The sequence below is a fragment of the Exophiala oligosperma genome (assembly GCF_000835515.1).
Source record: "Exophiala oligosperma strain CBS 72588 unplaced genomic scaffold supercont1.10, whole genome shotgun sequence".
Lineage (NCBI taxonomy): Eukaryota > Fungi > Ascomycota > Eurotiomycetes > Chaetothyriales > Herpotrichiellaceae > Exophiala > Exophiala oligosperma.
Genome location: NW_015622827.1, coordinates 1489161 through 1501609, shown reverse-complemented (window position 1 = coordinate 1501609; position 12449 = coordinate 1489161). Strand labels below are relative to the sequence as shown.

Here is a 12449-nt window from a genome sequence, read left to right as displayed (position 1 = left end):
CGCAGTGATGTACCATATATTTGACTTCTTCAACATAGATGAAGCCGAGTACCGCAAAAATGCAGTACGACCCACGAGATTGAACGGGGCTCGTTATCACAACACGCCCCCAGGAAAGAAACAGGTTTGTCAGCACCCCAGATTCACCCCTGGTTTCGCTTATCAGGCATCGGGACAATTTCTCTGTAGTATGTGGGAATGCTGTGAGTCGCAGAGACTGTCTGGGATCGAACGAGTTGCGTCCCGGTGGGGGTGGGGGAAGCTGAACACGGGTTCAAGCAAGGTTTCACAGCCCGCAACATCGGCTGATCTCGGCACTGCTCAATAAAAGAACTTCCAGTCGATAAAGAAAGATACATACACTTCAAAGCAATCAAGAAGTTGAATACAAGCAGGTCAGCAAAGAAGATCCTGCATTCGGCGAAGATCATGGCAGGTTTCACTGTCCGGAAAGTCAAGCTCCCAACCCCTGAGACTTATGGCCCATACGTATACTCTGGTTTCAAGCCTGGAACGACTATCTTGAAAGCAGGCCATGTCAAGAGTGAAGGAAGAAGACCTTTTGGTTGCGACACTGCATACGATCGTGACTCTGCGGTGCCAATGCGGGACGGTGTAAAACTATGCACAGATGTCTTCCGACCAGCAGATTCTGAGATCAACCAAGTTCCAGCCGTGCTTCTTTGGGGACCTTACGGTAAAACTGGCAATGGTGGGTTCAATTCCTATTAACGTTGACACTTCTTGAGTAGTGTTCAATTTACTAAGTACAAGTACCCTTCTTGTTGCGCAGGGCTCTTGCACTACGAGAATATGGGGCCTCATAATTGTGGTGTTCCTAGAGAACGAGTCTCTGGGTATCACAAGTTTGAAGGTCTTGATCCGGCTGAATGGTCTGAGCGAGGCTATGCTATTGTGAATATCGACAGTCGAGGGATCGGTGATTCAGAAGGGGATGCAATTTTCTGGGGTCAACAGGTCGGTCGCTTCGATTGCTCCATCGATCTCATCGCTAACATATGTGTGGATAGGAGGCGGAAGACATCTATGACACAATATCGTGGATAAATGAACGGCCATGGAGTAATGGATCGGTCGTTATGGCGTTAGTATATCCTCGTAATCCCAGGATCTAGAGGCTAACGTTTGATTAGAGGAAATTCTTGGCTCGCTATCGCCCAGATCAACTTCGCATCCCGGCTGAAACACCCAGCACTCAAGGCCATTGCTCCCTGGGAAGGTGCCACTGATATCTATCAACAGTCGAGATGTCGCGGTGGTGCACCACAGATAGCCAAGTTCAATCAGATGATCATGGCTAGTTTTGCAGGACGCCACTCTGCCGAGGACATGCCTACAATGACAAAAGAACACCCACTCTACGACGACTACTGGGCATCAAAGCGGGTCCACGTCAGTCGAATTGACTGCATTCCTGTATATCTGACTGCATCTTACTCGAGCATGCTGCACGGTTTCGGGTCGTTCGAGTCATTCCTCACCATGGAAACCAAAGACAAATGGCTTCGTGTCCATCCTTATCAGGAGTGGCACGACCTGTATCGAGCAGACATGAACGACGATCTTCAGCGTTTCTACGATCACTACGCCAAGGGTCTTCAAAATGGTTGGGAAGAAACACCTCGAGTACGACTCTCACTGCTCGCCATGGACGGCAGTAAGGCCAAATCGATTATTGAGCGCCCGACAGAGAGCTACCCGCCTCCAGGATTTGACCAGCAGATTCTGCACCTCAATGCATCTACTTTCGCCATGCAAGAAAGTAGTCCCAAAGACGAGTCACAGGTATCGTACCCCTCGCACAATCTATCTGGCTCGGCGGACTTTACATATACCTTTCTGCGTGCTTGTGAGCTGAGTGGATATCCGCTCGTAAGTTTGCACATATCGACAGCCTCGGCCGAGGATATGGACGTTCATATACAACTGCGTAAACTGTCTGTCGATGGGGAACTGCTGGTGCATCATAACTATCCTACGCCTACACCTATTCCTCCCCAAGATCAAACCAATGTTTCAACATACTTGGGAGGTACCGGCATGTTGCGCGCTTCCCACCGTGTATCCATTGAGCCTCAGCATTACCTAGGTGATCAACCATTCTACCGCCACGATTGCTCCGAGCCGGTCCCAGTAAATACAGTTGTGCGCTTGGAAATCCCTATGTGGCCGATGGGCATGGTTTTTGCTGCTGGTGAAGGCATCATGTTGAGAGTCTCAGGGCATAGTAAATGTCTGCCTGAGACAAAGGCTATGACGATGACCGAACCTGAGGACCATAACCCGGAAAATGGGGTACACGTCGTTCACACCGGTGGGGAGTACGATAGTTTTCTGAGAATACCCATCCGGTATACCTGATATGAATGAGTGCAATACTTTTCCCAGTGACCTTTTTTAACATGAAACTACTTCGTACAATTCCCATCGTCTCCTAGCAGGAGCGTTGACAGCCACTTCTCTTTTTTGTGCAACCTTGCCGCGTTAGTGAAATATTTGTCCTACTAAGAAGGCCACTGAATAATCAGGCGTTAATCATCAGCAGAATTTTGTCTCCGATCCGTGCCTCCTTGAATCTACCCCCACCCCCCGGCCCGCGGCTGACTAGAATGACTCTGTCCCAGCTCATGCTGTTCGAGCAGCTGTAATGGTCCATGTGATGGCTTGTCGATGGGCAACGGATTGTAACTCGGCTCGAAACCGTGTTCTAAGTTGGTTTCATTATCCCCAAGCCACCCCACAAATCCACTCCAGACTTTACATACTGTGGACTCTCACGCTACTCGTCATTTTTTGACTGCCAAGTTCACGAGAAAGATATAACTTCTGGCATCCAACGCAGACCTCATTGATACTCTTTTACTCTTCATAACCAGTTGAAAAATGAAGACACTCGAGAGCATGATAGAGAAATCTTCACAGGACGAGCTCGAGGAGCTGCCCATAGGGCAAGAGGCTAATGGAGAGATCCATATCAAGACCTACTTGCTCATCGTGGTATGTATCTCCTTCCTTATATTTTCCTGGTCATATCCAACTGATATGGACGTGTCTAGGCAATCAACTTGGTTTACGTCGCTCAGCTCATCAGCGTTGTGGGTTCTGGATCCCTGGCTCGCAATATCACTGCTGTCGTTGGTGGGGAGGACAAAACCGTTTGGTTCACATCCATCATTACCATAGTCACAACAGTTTTGTCTCCGCCTATCAGCCAAGCTGCCGACTATTGGGGCCGAAAATGGCTGCTCATCTTCTGCACCAGCATGGGCGTTGTCGGCAGTCTCATCATCTCTCGAGCTCAAAATGTTGGGACATTGCTGGTCGGCTTCACCTTCAGCGGAATAGCCTTTGGAGCTCAGCCCCTTATCCCGACGGTCTCCTCGGAGGTTGTACCTCGCAAGCTCAGATCCTATGCCCAGGCCTTTGTCAACTTCGTGGGCGCCGCCGCGGCTCTTGTTGCGTTACTGATTGGCGGCGGCTTGACACGATACGGCCACAATGCCAACTTCCGCATCTACTTCTACATCTGTGCTGGCGTTTTCGCTTTAGGCGCCCTCGCCACGGGATTACTCTACCATCCACCTCCTCGAGACCTGCAAAAGAATCTTACATTCAAGGAAAAGATGCGCCAGCTCGACTGGCCCGCATACTTTCTTCTCACGTCGGGACTGGTTCTGTTCTGCATTGGACTGTCCTGGTCACAAAACCCGTATCCATGGTCGGATGCCCGCGTGTCGGCGCCTTTTGCAGTTGGTGTTGTCCTTCTCATATGTCTGGTCCTTTATGTGTGTTTTATCAAAAAGGACGGCATGATCCACCACAGTCTCTTCCGCCATCGAAACTTCCCAATCGCATTGGGCTGTCTCTTTGCCGAGGGACTCTCATTCTTCTCATTCAACAACTATCTCCCATTTGAAACCAGCATACTCTTCACGACGGACCCGTTGATGATAGGCCTGCATTTTGGTATTGCTTTCATCGCAAGCATACCGATCTCCGCAGTCGGCGGCGCCTGGTCTTACCACACCAAGACTCTACGGCCACCTGCTATGTTTGCGCTCCTGTTGTTTGTGGCCTTCTTTGCAACAATTGCTACGGTCAACGTGCACACTGATCCTGCAAATTTCTGGGGTTATCCCGTGATTGCCGGCAGTGGCCTTGCACTGTGCATCGTATGCCTCATGACCCTGGCGCAGTTCGCAACCCCTCCTGAATTGATCTCAACGACAACAGGATTGGTGATTGCCGTTCGTAACCTGGGAGGCACAGTCGGTCTGGCTATATACAATGCCGTCTTTAATTCCAGTATGAGCAATAATCTAGGGCCCAAGATCGCGGCTGCAACTCTGCCACTGGGATTGCCTGAATCTTCGCTTGGACCATTTATTGGAGCAATTACTGCCGGCAACCAAACGGCTCTGGCTCACATTCCCCATGTCAACGAGGCCATCATTGCGGCAGGTGCTTTGGCCGTGAAAGAGACGTATGTTGTTTGTTTCCGTTATGTTTGGGTAACTGCTGGATCATTCGCGGCAGCAGCGCTTATTGGTAAGCAGCTTACATAGTCTGCCATTCACTCTCGCAACATGGCTGATATTGATTACAGCGTCTCTTTTCATCCGAGATCCAAAGAGCGAATTCAACCTGCACATTGACGCTCCAGTTGAGGTTGTGGGGGCTGTGAGTCCGGTAGAGAAAGTGACGACTCGACATAGTACAGAGGCATGAAGAACTTGATCGAAGCAAGAAGGAAGTACAGTACATGGTGCTATCGGCTTTGGCCTGGACTTTCAGCGACTCAGTATCTTGATTGTATGCACGATTGATTGCTTGTTGCGAAGAGAGAGATCCGCATCTCGTCCAGTATTCGAGCTCAACGGGATCCTGCACTTTTTTGAGATGGTCCCAAGAAAGGTCATTTCCATTGCAATTTGTGAAGAGAGGACCAATCCTCGTATCCTATCAAGAACTCAACGTGACTATCATTTCTAGGTCCCGCGTTCACAAGATGTTCTCTTGATACATTTGCACGATGAAGGGTCCTCCATTCTGCATCACCCCGAGAGCCTTAACCTTTGTACATGTTACACCACAGAATGAAACATTGATCACAAGGCTGCCCGGGGATCTGGACCCAGCTCGGGCCGTTTGCCCAGCAGCTTGCTCATATCCGTCACGATTCTCTGAAAACCCTGATTCATCGTAACGAGCTCCGGTGCATTGTCGCGTACCATTCTGAAGAAGGGGTCAGAATATGGATCTTCCATACTGGTCTCGTGGCACCGGAGCTTGTTCTCCGTTGCTGCCGGGCTGACTATATCCTTGAAAACCGCAAGGCGAGCATCGGCCCAGCGCTGGAGGATTTCGGCAGAGCGCCCTTCTTTCAGAACGTAAAGCAGTGAGTCGCCAAGAGAGTCTGCATCCAAAATGCCAGTTGTGAGGCCAAGGCCGCCGAAAGGCTATCGCAACAGTCAGCAAGAGAAAAGCCAAGAACTAACAAAGGGTTTCAACTTACATTCGTCAGATGTGCGGCGTCGCCGATAAGAAGACATCGACCCTGAAGCATGGACTGGACATGTCGCTGATGGAGACGATACGGTTGAGCACGCAGTAATTCGTAGCGCAGCGGTCTGGGACCGGGCGTCAATCTCTCGATCTTTTCCTTCAAGATCTGATCGAATACGTCAGGCTCACATTCCTCGGGGCTCATAGCAATCGTCATCCTCCAGAGGTCTCGATCTTTTCCATTCTCTCCAGGACGGTCCATCTTGGCCATGAAGGCATAGTCCTTGGGGTCGAGCACGTATAGGCTCGGAAAACTATCCGCGGGTGCTGGGAGATTCACATACGCATCCACTGCGACCACGATGTCTGGCCAGGTGAAGCCCTCCAGATGCTGGCCGAGACTCTTTCGCACCATCGACTTTGCGCCGTCCGCGCCGACAAGATATGGCGCCGTAATCTCGAGGTGCTCACCGCCTGGCCCTTTTGCCGTCACCGTCACGCTCGTCGTGTTCTGACTGAGCTTCACCATCTCGTAGCCCAGACGTACATCGGCGAGTTCCGACGCAGCAAGCAGTCTGGGCATGATGATCTCTCTGAATTTGTTCTGAGGCAGCGCGATCATGCCGTAGCCAATATCTCCCGGTTTGAGTGGCGAGTCAATGTATGGATTCCAGTTCACCACGACATCGCCCCAGGGCAGTTCGGTCTCGTGCTCCTTCAGCAGCCGAGGTGGCTTTCTCCACGAGAATCCTTCTTTGGTGAAGCCTCGTTCGTTCGCTTCTTCCCAGATGCCTGCTTTGTAGAGCGCGGCATGCGTAGAGCCGGGGTACCCCAAAGCCCTGAAATGTGGTTGAATCTCCGGATCCTTTTCGATCAGACAGACTGGAATGCCCGCTCGGACAAGACGCAGTGACAGAAGACATCCAACAGGCCCTGCTCCGATGACAACAACTTGAGGTTCAAATGTCTTCTCCGGCATCTTCGTGGAGCCACAAAACAATGAGATTGGTGAATGGTTTATGGATAAGCTTCTTGACGGGGCACAACGAGGTTTTCTGACAAAGACGAGCTTCTCAAGAAATGCTCACAGAATATCTTACCTTCTCAAAAGACCAAGTTATAATCTGAAGGATCGGTATGTCGGAACCCCTGGGGAGGGGCTTCTGCTCCCATTGCTCGCTTTGCGTGAAATCATCTCAGCCGACACGCCGGTCCAGGGTAGCCGATACTCTACAGTCTCAACTATGTTGTGCTGACAACGGGAGTGCAATTGAGGAGTCCACCCACGGAGTCAACAAAGAGGGAGAGACGGGACTATTTGGCCCTTCGGCTCCACCCCCACCCCCATTCCCGGACCACAATCTAGGCCTTGTAAAGCTAGGCCTTTTCTTCATGATTGGCTAGTACCTGACCTCGCTATCTTCGTTTGTGCCACGATATGAAGAAAGACTGTTTACAGCTTACGAAGGCCTTCGTAGCTTGTAGACAAAAAAAAGGAAGTGAACTGACACTGGAATGCACAGGATTGTATTATGAAATGAGCGTATTGATGTCTACTACTATTCTGGCTTCGGAACGGACGCCGGTACATCCGCGTAGACTTTCGCAGACCAGCCCTCTGGATCCTTGCCCTCCGTGCGAATGCTGCGCTCGCGAATTAACCATGACCCGTCCGGTTGCTTGCGAAAGATGTCAACCCAATGGCCCCAATGGTCGACTACTTTATACTCGGTCGTCGCAAAGAAGAGAGCATCGGTACGTGCTTCGGTGTCACTGACAAATTCGATGTTGATGGTGGTGATGTTGTGCCGAATGTATTTGGCTTCTTTGCCCCGAACGACCTCCTTGGCTTGAGACGGCGGTAGTTCACGCCCGTCACCGAGGCGGTATATGGCGTCGGCTTCGAAACACTCCGCGATCTTGTCCCAGTCGGCCTTCTCACGCGCGTGCCAGGCATATTTGTGCATGGTTGCCGTGATCAGCGTTCGAGCAATGGCTTGGTCGTAGGTGTTCATATTGCTGTGAATCTATTGTACTAGTGCTGCACAGATATATGGATAGCGAATTCGGTGATGGGTTTGAAGTCTTTCGAAGAGCGTAAACCACGTTAGGGAGGGAGATGGTGCTTTGCGCGCGCGATAAAACTTTCAAAGCAGGGTAGAAAGCAATGTAATGGAAGCCTAAATCTCTCTATCCCATTGGCATTAATGTGTAATGCCGTTTGAATATTAGTAAACCTCTATCGTCCATCGCCTTTACGAGTCTGTCCCTCAGTCCCACCGACCACGTCTACTAAAGTTTCATAGATTCTTCCGAGGGGCGGGGGTGATGCCGTACAGAATCATGAATGAAGAGATTAGACTAAGGCTCAGCGGAACGACGGCTTCATGTAACATCATCGAGTCGTCTCATGGTCTTAGCCTAGATTCTGTTGCTACCTTCGACCAATGGCTTGAAGTCAGGTGCATGTTCCTGTTGGTTGTTCTTAAATGATGCACGTGAACCTTTTGCATTCAATGGTAGCAACAATCTCCTACACCCATCAAGTATACATATCACTCCGCCGCCACAGTATGACTTGGTCCTGCATGATTTGAGTCTCATGAGCAGTGTGTGTGCCGGCAGAGATCAACACTACTTCAGTTGCAGCGAGAGCTCGTCCAACCATTTCAGGTCGCGAGGCTGGAATCTACAATCGAAACCCTCGTGGTGCGGCTACAAGCTCGGTGTGGACAGCTGAGAAATCAATAGGATCTAAAATCGGAACTCGTGCACCGGCCTTTGGGTCTCCTAGCTTCATCTCGAAGGCGAGACTAAGCCGGATCAACATGGCTGACAAGATTCGGTTGCTCAATGCCATGGCGGGACATATGCGGCCTCCCGCGCCAAATCCCAAATGGGGCATCGGCGAGTTGTTCCCAACGAAGCGTTCCGGATTGAAAGACCATGCATCTTGTCCGAAATGAGCAGTATCATGATTGGCCTGCTGAGCATTCATGTAGACCGCGACCCCTCTCGGGATGACTCTGCCTTTGTAGTGGATCTCCTTGGTAGTTTGGTGAGGGACACTGTACGGTGTAACGGTGTAGAATCGCAACGCCTCCTTATACAAAGAAGTCACCAGAGGAACCTTCTCTTCTCGAAAAGCATTGGTCCATGCGAGCCTCCTGTCCCCTCCATATGTAGCAAGAATCGAGTCGTGCATCTTGGTCTGGAACGAGTTACCGTCAGGAGATGCTAGGAATGCAATACATTGGTACAGAGCAGTTGCAACTGTATCCGGTGCCGCTTGAAGGAGAGAAAGACATGTCCCGTGGATTTCGTCTTCTGTCAGTCGATCGGAGCCAAGGGAGGAAACAACACAACTGACTTCTCCGTCCTGTGCCACTCGATCTTTGTACGCCTGGTAGATTTCCTTGACATGTGCGGCACGGACTTTTTCAGCTGCAATTGTCTTTGACATGGGCTCAGGAAACCACCGGAGGAGTCGGATGTAGAAGCGGAAGTTTGCCGTTGAAGCGCGTACAGATGTGATGTCCAGGATCGACGTCAAGAAAGAGTCCATGAAAGCGTCGTCGAATTGGCCGTAGCGAACCCCATAGGTCAACGACAGGCCGAGGTCGAAGAGCATGATCCTGAGCCTAGGATAAATATCCACCAAGGCTTTGCCAGATTGTCCTTGTTCCTTCAAGTACACGATCAGCCCTTCTGATGACGGCTTCAACAACTGGTAGTATTCAGGCCACATATTCTTCCCAAGTGCTCTCATAGCTGCGGCTCTGCATCGGCGAATTTGATCTGTGAAAGGTGATCCGGTGATGTCCACACCAAGTTTGTCCAGGAAGCCAGGCTGTTGAGGCCGGTCCAGGAGCGAGGCAGACTGTGTCACCCATAAATCTTTGGCGGCGGAAAATGTGTTCACCACAACCGTAATCTGATCCCCCAGTCGACATGAGAACAAGTCAGAATCTACTGATTTGGCCCATTGTGAGAATATGGTGGCGTCGTTCTGGCCCTTGCGACCACCGAGCATGTGCAAATGTCCAATGATAGGCAAAGCTCCCGGTGCTTCTGGGATACCCTCCAATTTCACATCATCCTTGAGTCCTTCCTGTGTTGATACACGCGTGGTCAACCTACTGCTCTCCGCCAAGTTCATCGAGAGACTTACCCGCCATACCCAAACGATTATGCCCAACAGTAAAGCTGCGAGGACATAATGTACGAGCCCTAGCTCGAGAAGAACCGTAAGGCTTCGCAACGCCATAGTCAACTTGCTAATCGCGATGAACGTACAGAAGTGCAAGAGATCATGCCTGTTTTAACAACGCCATTTTCTCTTCTGGCCGTAGTCAGATTGATATCCGTTCACGCATGACAATCCCCAGGATCGAACAACTCCGTCCCTTATCAGTGGGGCCAGTTCTGTCGGAGCAGCGACTAGCTACTGTAAGTCCTATATTCTCGTTTGTGAATCGCCCGCACCCAGTTGGCTCGTCATCGGCTTCCCATCTAGTGTCAAGTTCCAATATTAGAACGGCGAGATTCTCCGATTGTGAGAAAAATGCAAGCGTAGGAATCAAAGGCCAGCGGGTGGAGGCGCCACAACAAGTAAAACATGACTTCGTCGACCAAAAATGCTTGGCCTCAGTGCCAGCCTCATGTGTAGACGGGAGAAAAAGATAGCATGCTTACCAACTGGGTTCACGTCAAGACACGATTTGATAGCTCTTTCGGCTGAATCTGATTAGGCGAATTCGGATGCCCAGTGCGCGCGCAAAATTTGGAAACAAACTGAGAAAGACGACACTCAGACTTTGCGACTCATAGTCCATATGTCTGTAGATAGTGCATACGCACATCACGCTCCAGTACGGAAGCGTCTCGTTGAAGCGTCTCAGTGTAACGGCCAATTCCGGAGTAACGCAAGAAGAACCCAGGCCAAACAGCTGGGGTTGATTGCTGGTACAAATGCACATCTTCAGGAAACCCCCCAACAGGTACATCAACATCACATGAGACCAGGGCATCTACCACTACCGGCCACCTTCGTAAGAAACGCGATAGGGACAACGAAGGTGGTGGTGATCGAGAACAGGATCTCAGTCGTCCTCCTCATGTTGAGGAATCCCTTCATTGGGGTATGGGCTCGGCAAGATGCATAACAGAACTGGTGGTTGGGCCTTTTTTTGTAGGAGGCTTCGCTGGTGCATAGTTCAATAAGTTTGGTGAAGCCAGGTGGAAAGATTTGTGAGAGTATTTAATTACTCGCACGATCGAGAGAAGACAGCGGCCGTTGTTTTGCATGGATGCTACAGGCCGCGCAAGGATTAGGGAAGTGCAAAGTGGGTTGCGGGCATTTAGGTGAACTCTGCGGCCCATAAGAGGCCCCGTCCTCGAGTCTGTTATGGGTGTTAGAACACCCCGCCTCGGGATGTTAAAGTGAAGCTTCGAGGCAGGAGATATGGGGATTATGGAGTACAGAATCCAAGATCAATGATTAATGGTAGAGCTGTCAGAGCATCTGGCCTGCATACGGAGTACAATAAATCTAGATATGGTTAATGGCCTAGAAGTGGACATCGTCATAGAGTCCGACTTCCAGCTAGATCTTCTCTTGGGATACCACTGAGCAACGTGGAAAGTCATAGCCTTACCGCAATGAACATACTATCCCTCTCCCTTAACGTTATCTGATGTAGAGGAAAGCGTCAAAATCGATGTGCATGAAAATGATCGAGCATCTGATGTCGCTTCCTGGTGTGCCAGTTGTGAAGCAACGACGGTCTTCTTCACACGGGAAATTCTGCCAACGATCTAAATGCTCATGTCGGACATTGATTTTGGAAGACCTCGTGCTAATTTCAAGGACGAATGAGCGAAAGCGACGAACCTCATGCGATCCCTACTTAGATTAAACGCCAACGTCAAACGAATCCTTTGCGCCAGGTATGCTCATCCCCAGACTCTTGACCATCGTCGCTCTAACTGCACCCCGACGGCAGGAATTGGTGTATTTGCCACGCAAACAAGTCCAAGCGAGAGCTAATGTATAGGCATTGGGATCGGTTCGTAAAGGACAAAGAGGCTAGGAAGGAAGATGTCGAGAGCTCAAGGCGCAGTTGCGATTCATTGTCGATTCCAGTGAGAAGAAGTGCGAGCTCGAGGAAGCAGTCCCCGTAGATGAACGAGATGTGATCGTTAATGACGACAGAGATGAGGAGCAACAGTACCTACTGTAGGTAAGTGTTTGGGAGACGAAAACAACAACGAAGGAACCCATTGTTGGAATGGAGTACGGAGTACTTGGCTCGAGATAGTGAAGCTTGTGCCTGCGCAAAGACCCTCAAATCCCCTCCGATCTCGATCGGGACACGGGGCTCATCAACCTCACCAGCCTTGAGGCTAATTCACCCCATATTGCTTCTGCTGGGGAATGAGTCTGGCCTGATCTTTCACGCGACATTTCTTTGACCAAGTGGAGTTGGGAATCACGGTTTGGGTGAGAGATACAGGCATGAACTATTTCTTTATCTCTGCTTGGGTGCCTCATCACGTACATTTTTTACTCGATGCGATTACGTCGGGTTGCCTCGTGGTGCAGCCAAGCGATATGCCTGCTGATATGCCTGACCTTGCAGCCAGCCACACAGCGCGCAGGACCTGCAAAAAGCAAGTTCGCCAAAGGAAACGATGGACGGATCTCCCTGGTACCGAGGCCCGCCAAAGGACGAGAATTGCTCGAGGACTTTCAACTGGGTTGCCAATCAGCTTGTTGGCCAGTGCTCGGTTGGTTCTTATCTCAGAGACAGCTGCCAATCATGCACGAGGCTAGTGGCCACATCTTGCGATTCTCTTATCAGTGTACTGAACGTTACGTTAAAGCTTTCTGGAGTGCGGCTGATCGCGCATCATCTCGACGT

At 50.5% G+C, this 12449-nt stretch overlaps 2 protein-coding genes across 2 annotated transcripts; both read right to left on the bottom strand.

The window, feature by feature from the left end:
- Positions 1-7085: 7085 nt before the first annotated feature.
- Positions 7086-7541, bottom strand: PV06_09705 (uncharacterized protein; the record flags this gene model as incomplete). Its single annotated transcript, XM_016411169.1, has 1 exon — positions 7086-7541. The coding sequence occupies one exon, from the start codon at positions 7539-7541 to the stop codon at positions 7086-7088; it is 456 nt and encodes a 151-aa protein (XP_016258976.1).
- Positions 7542-8215: 674 nt separating this feature from the next.
- Positions 8216-10006, bottom strand: PV06_09704 (uncharacterized protein; the record flags this gene model as incomplete). Its single annotated transcript, XM_016411168.1, has 2 exons — positions 9698-10006; positions 8216-9637 (listed from the first exon to the last, which is right to left on the bottom strand). Exons 1-2 carry the CDS (start codon positions 9791-9793, stop codon positions 8216-8218), a joined length of 1518 nt encoding a protein of 505 aa, XP_016258975.1. The 5' UTR covers positions 9794-10006.
- Between the last annotated feature and the right edge of the window lie 2443 nt (positions 10007-12449).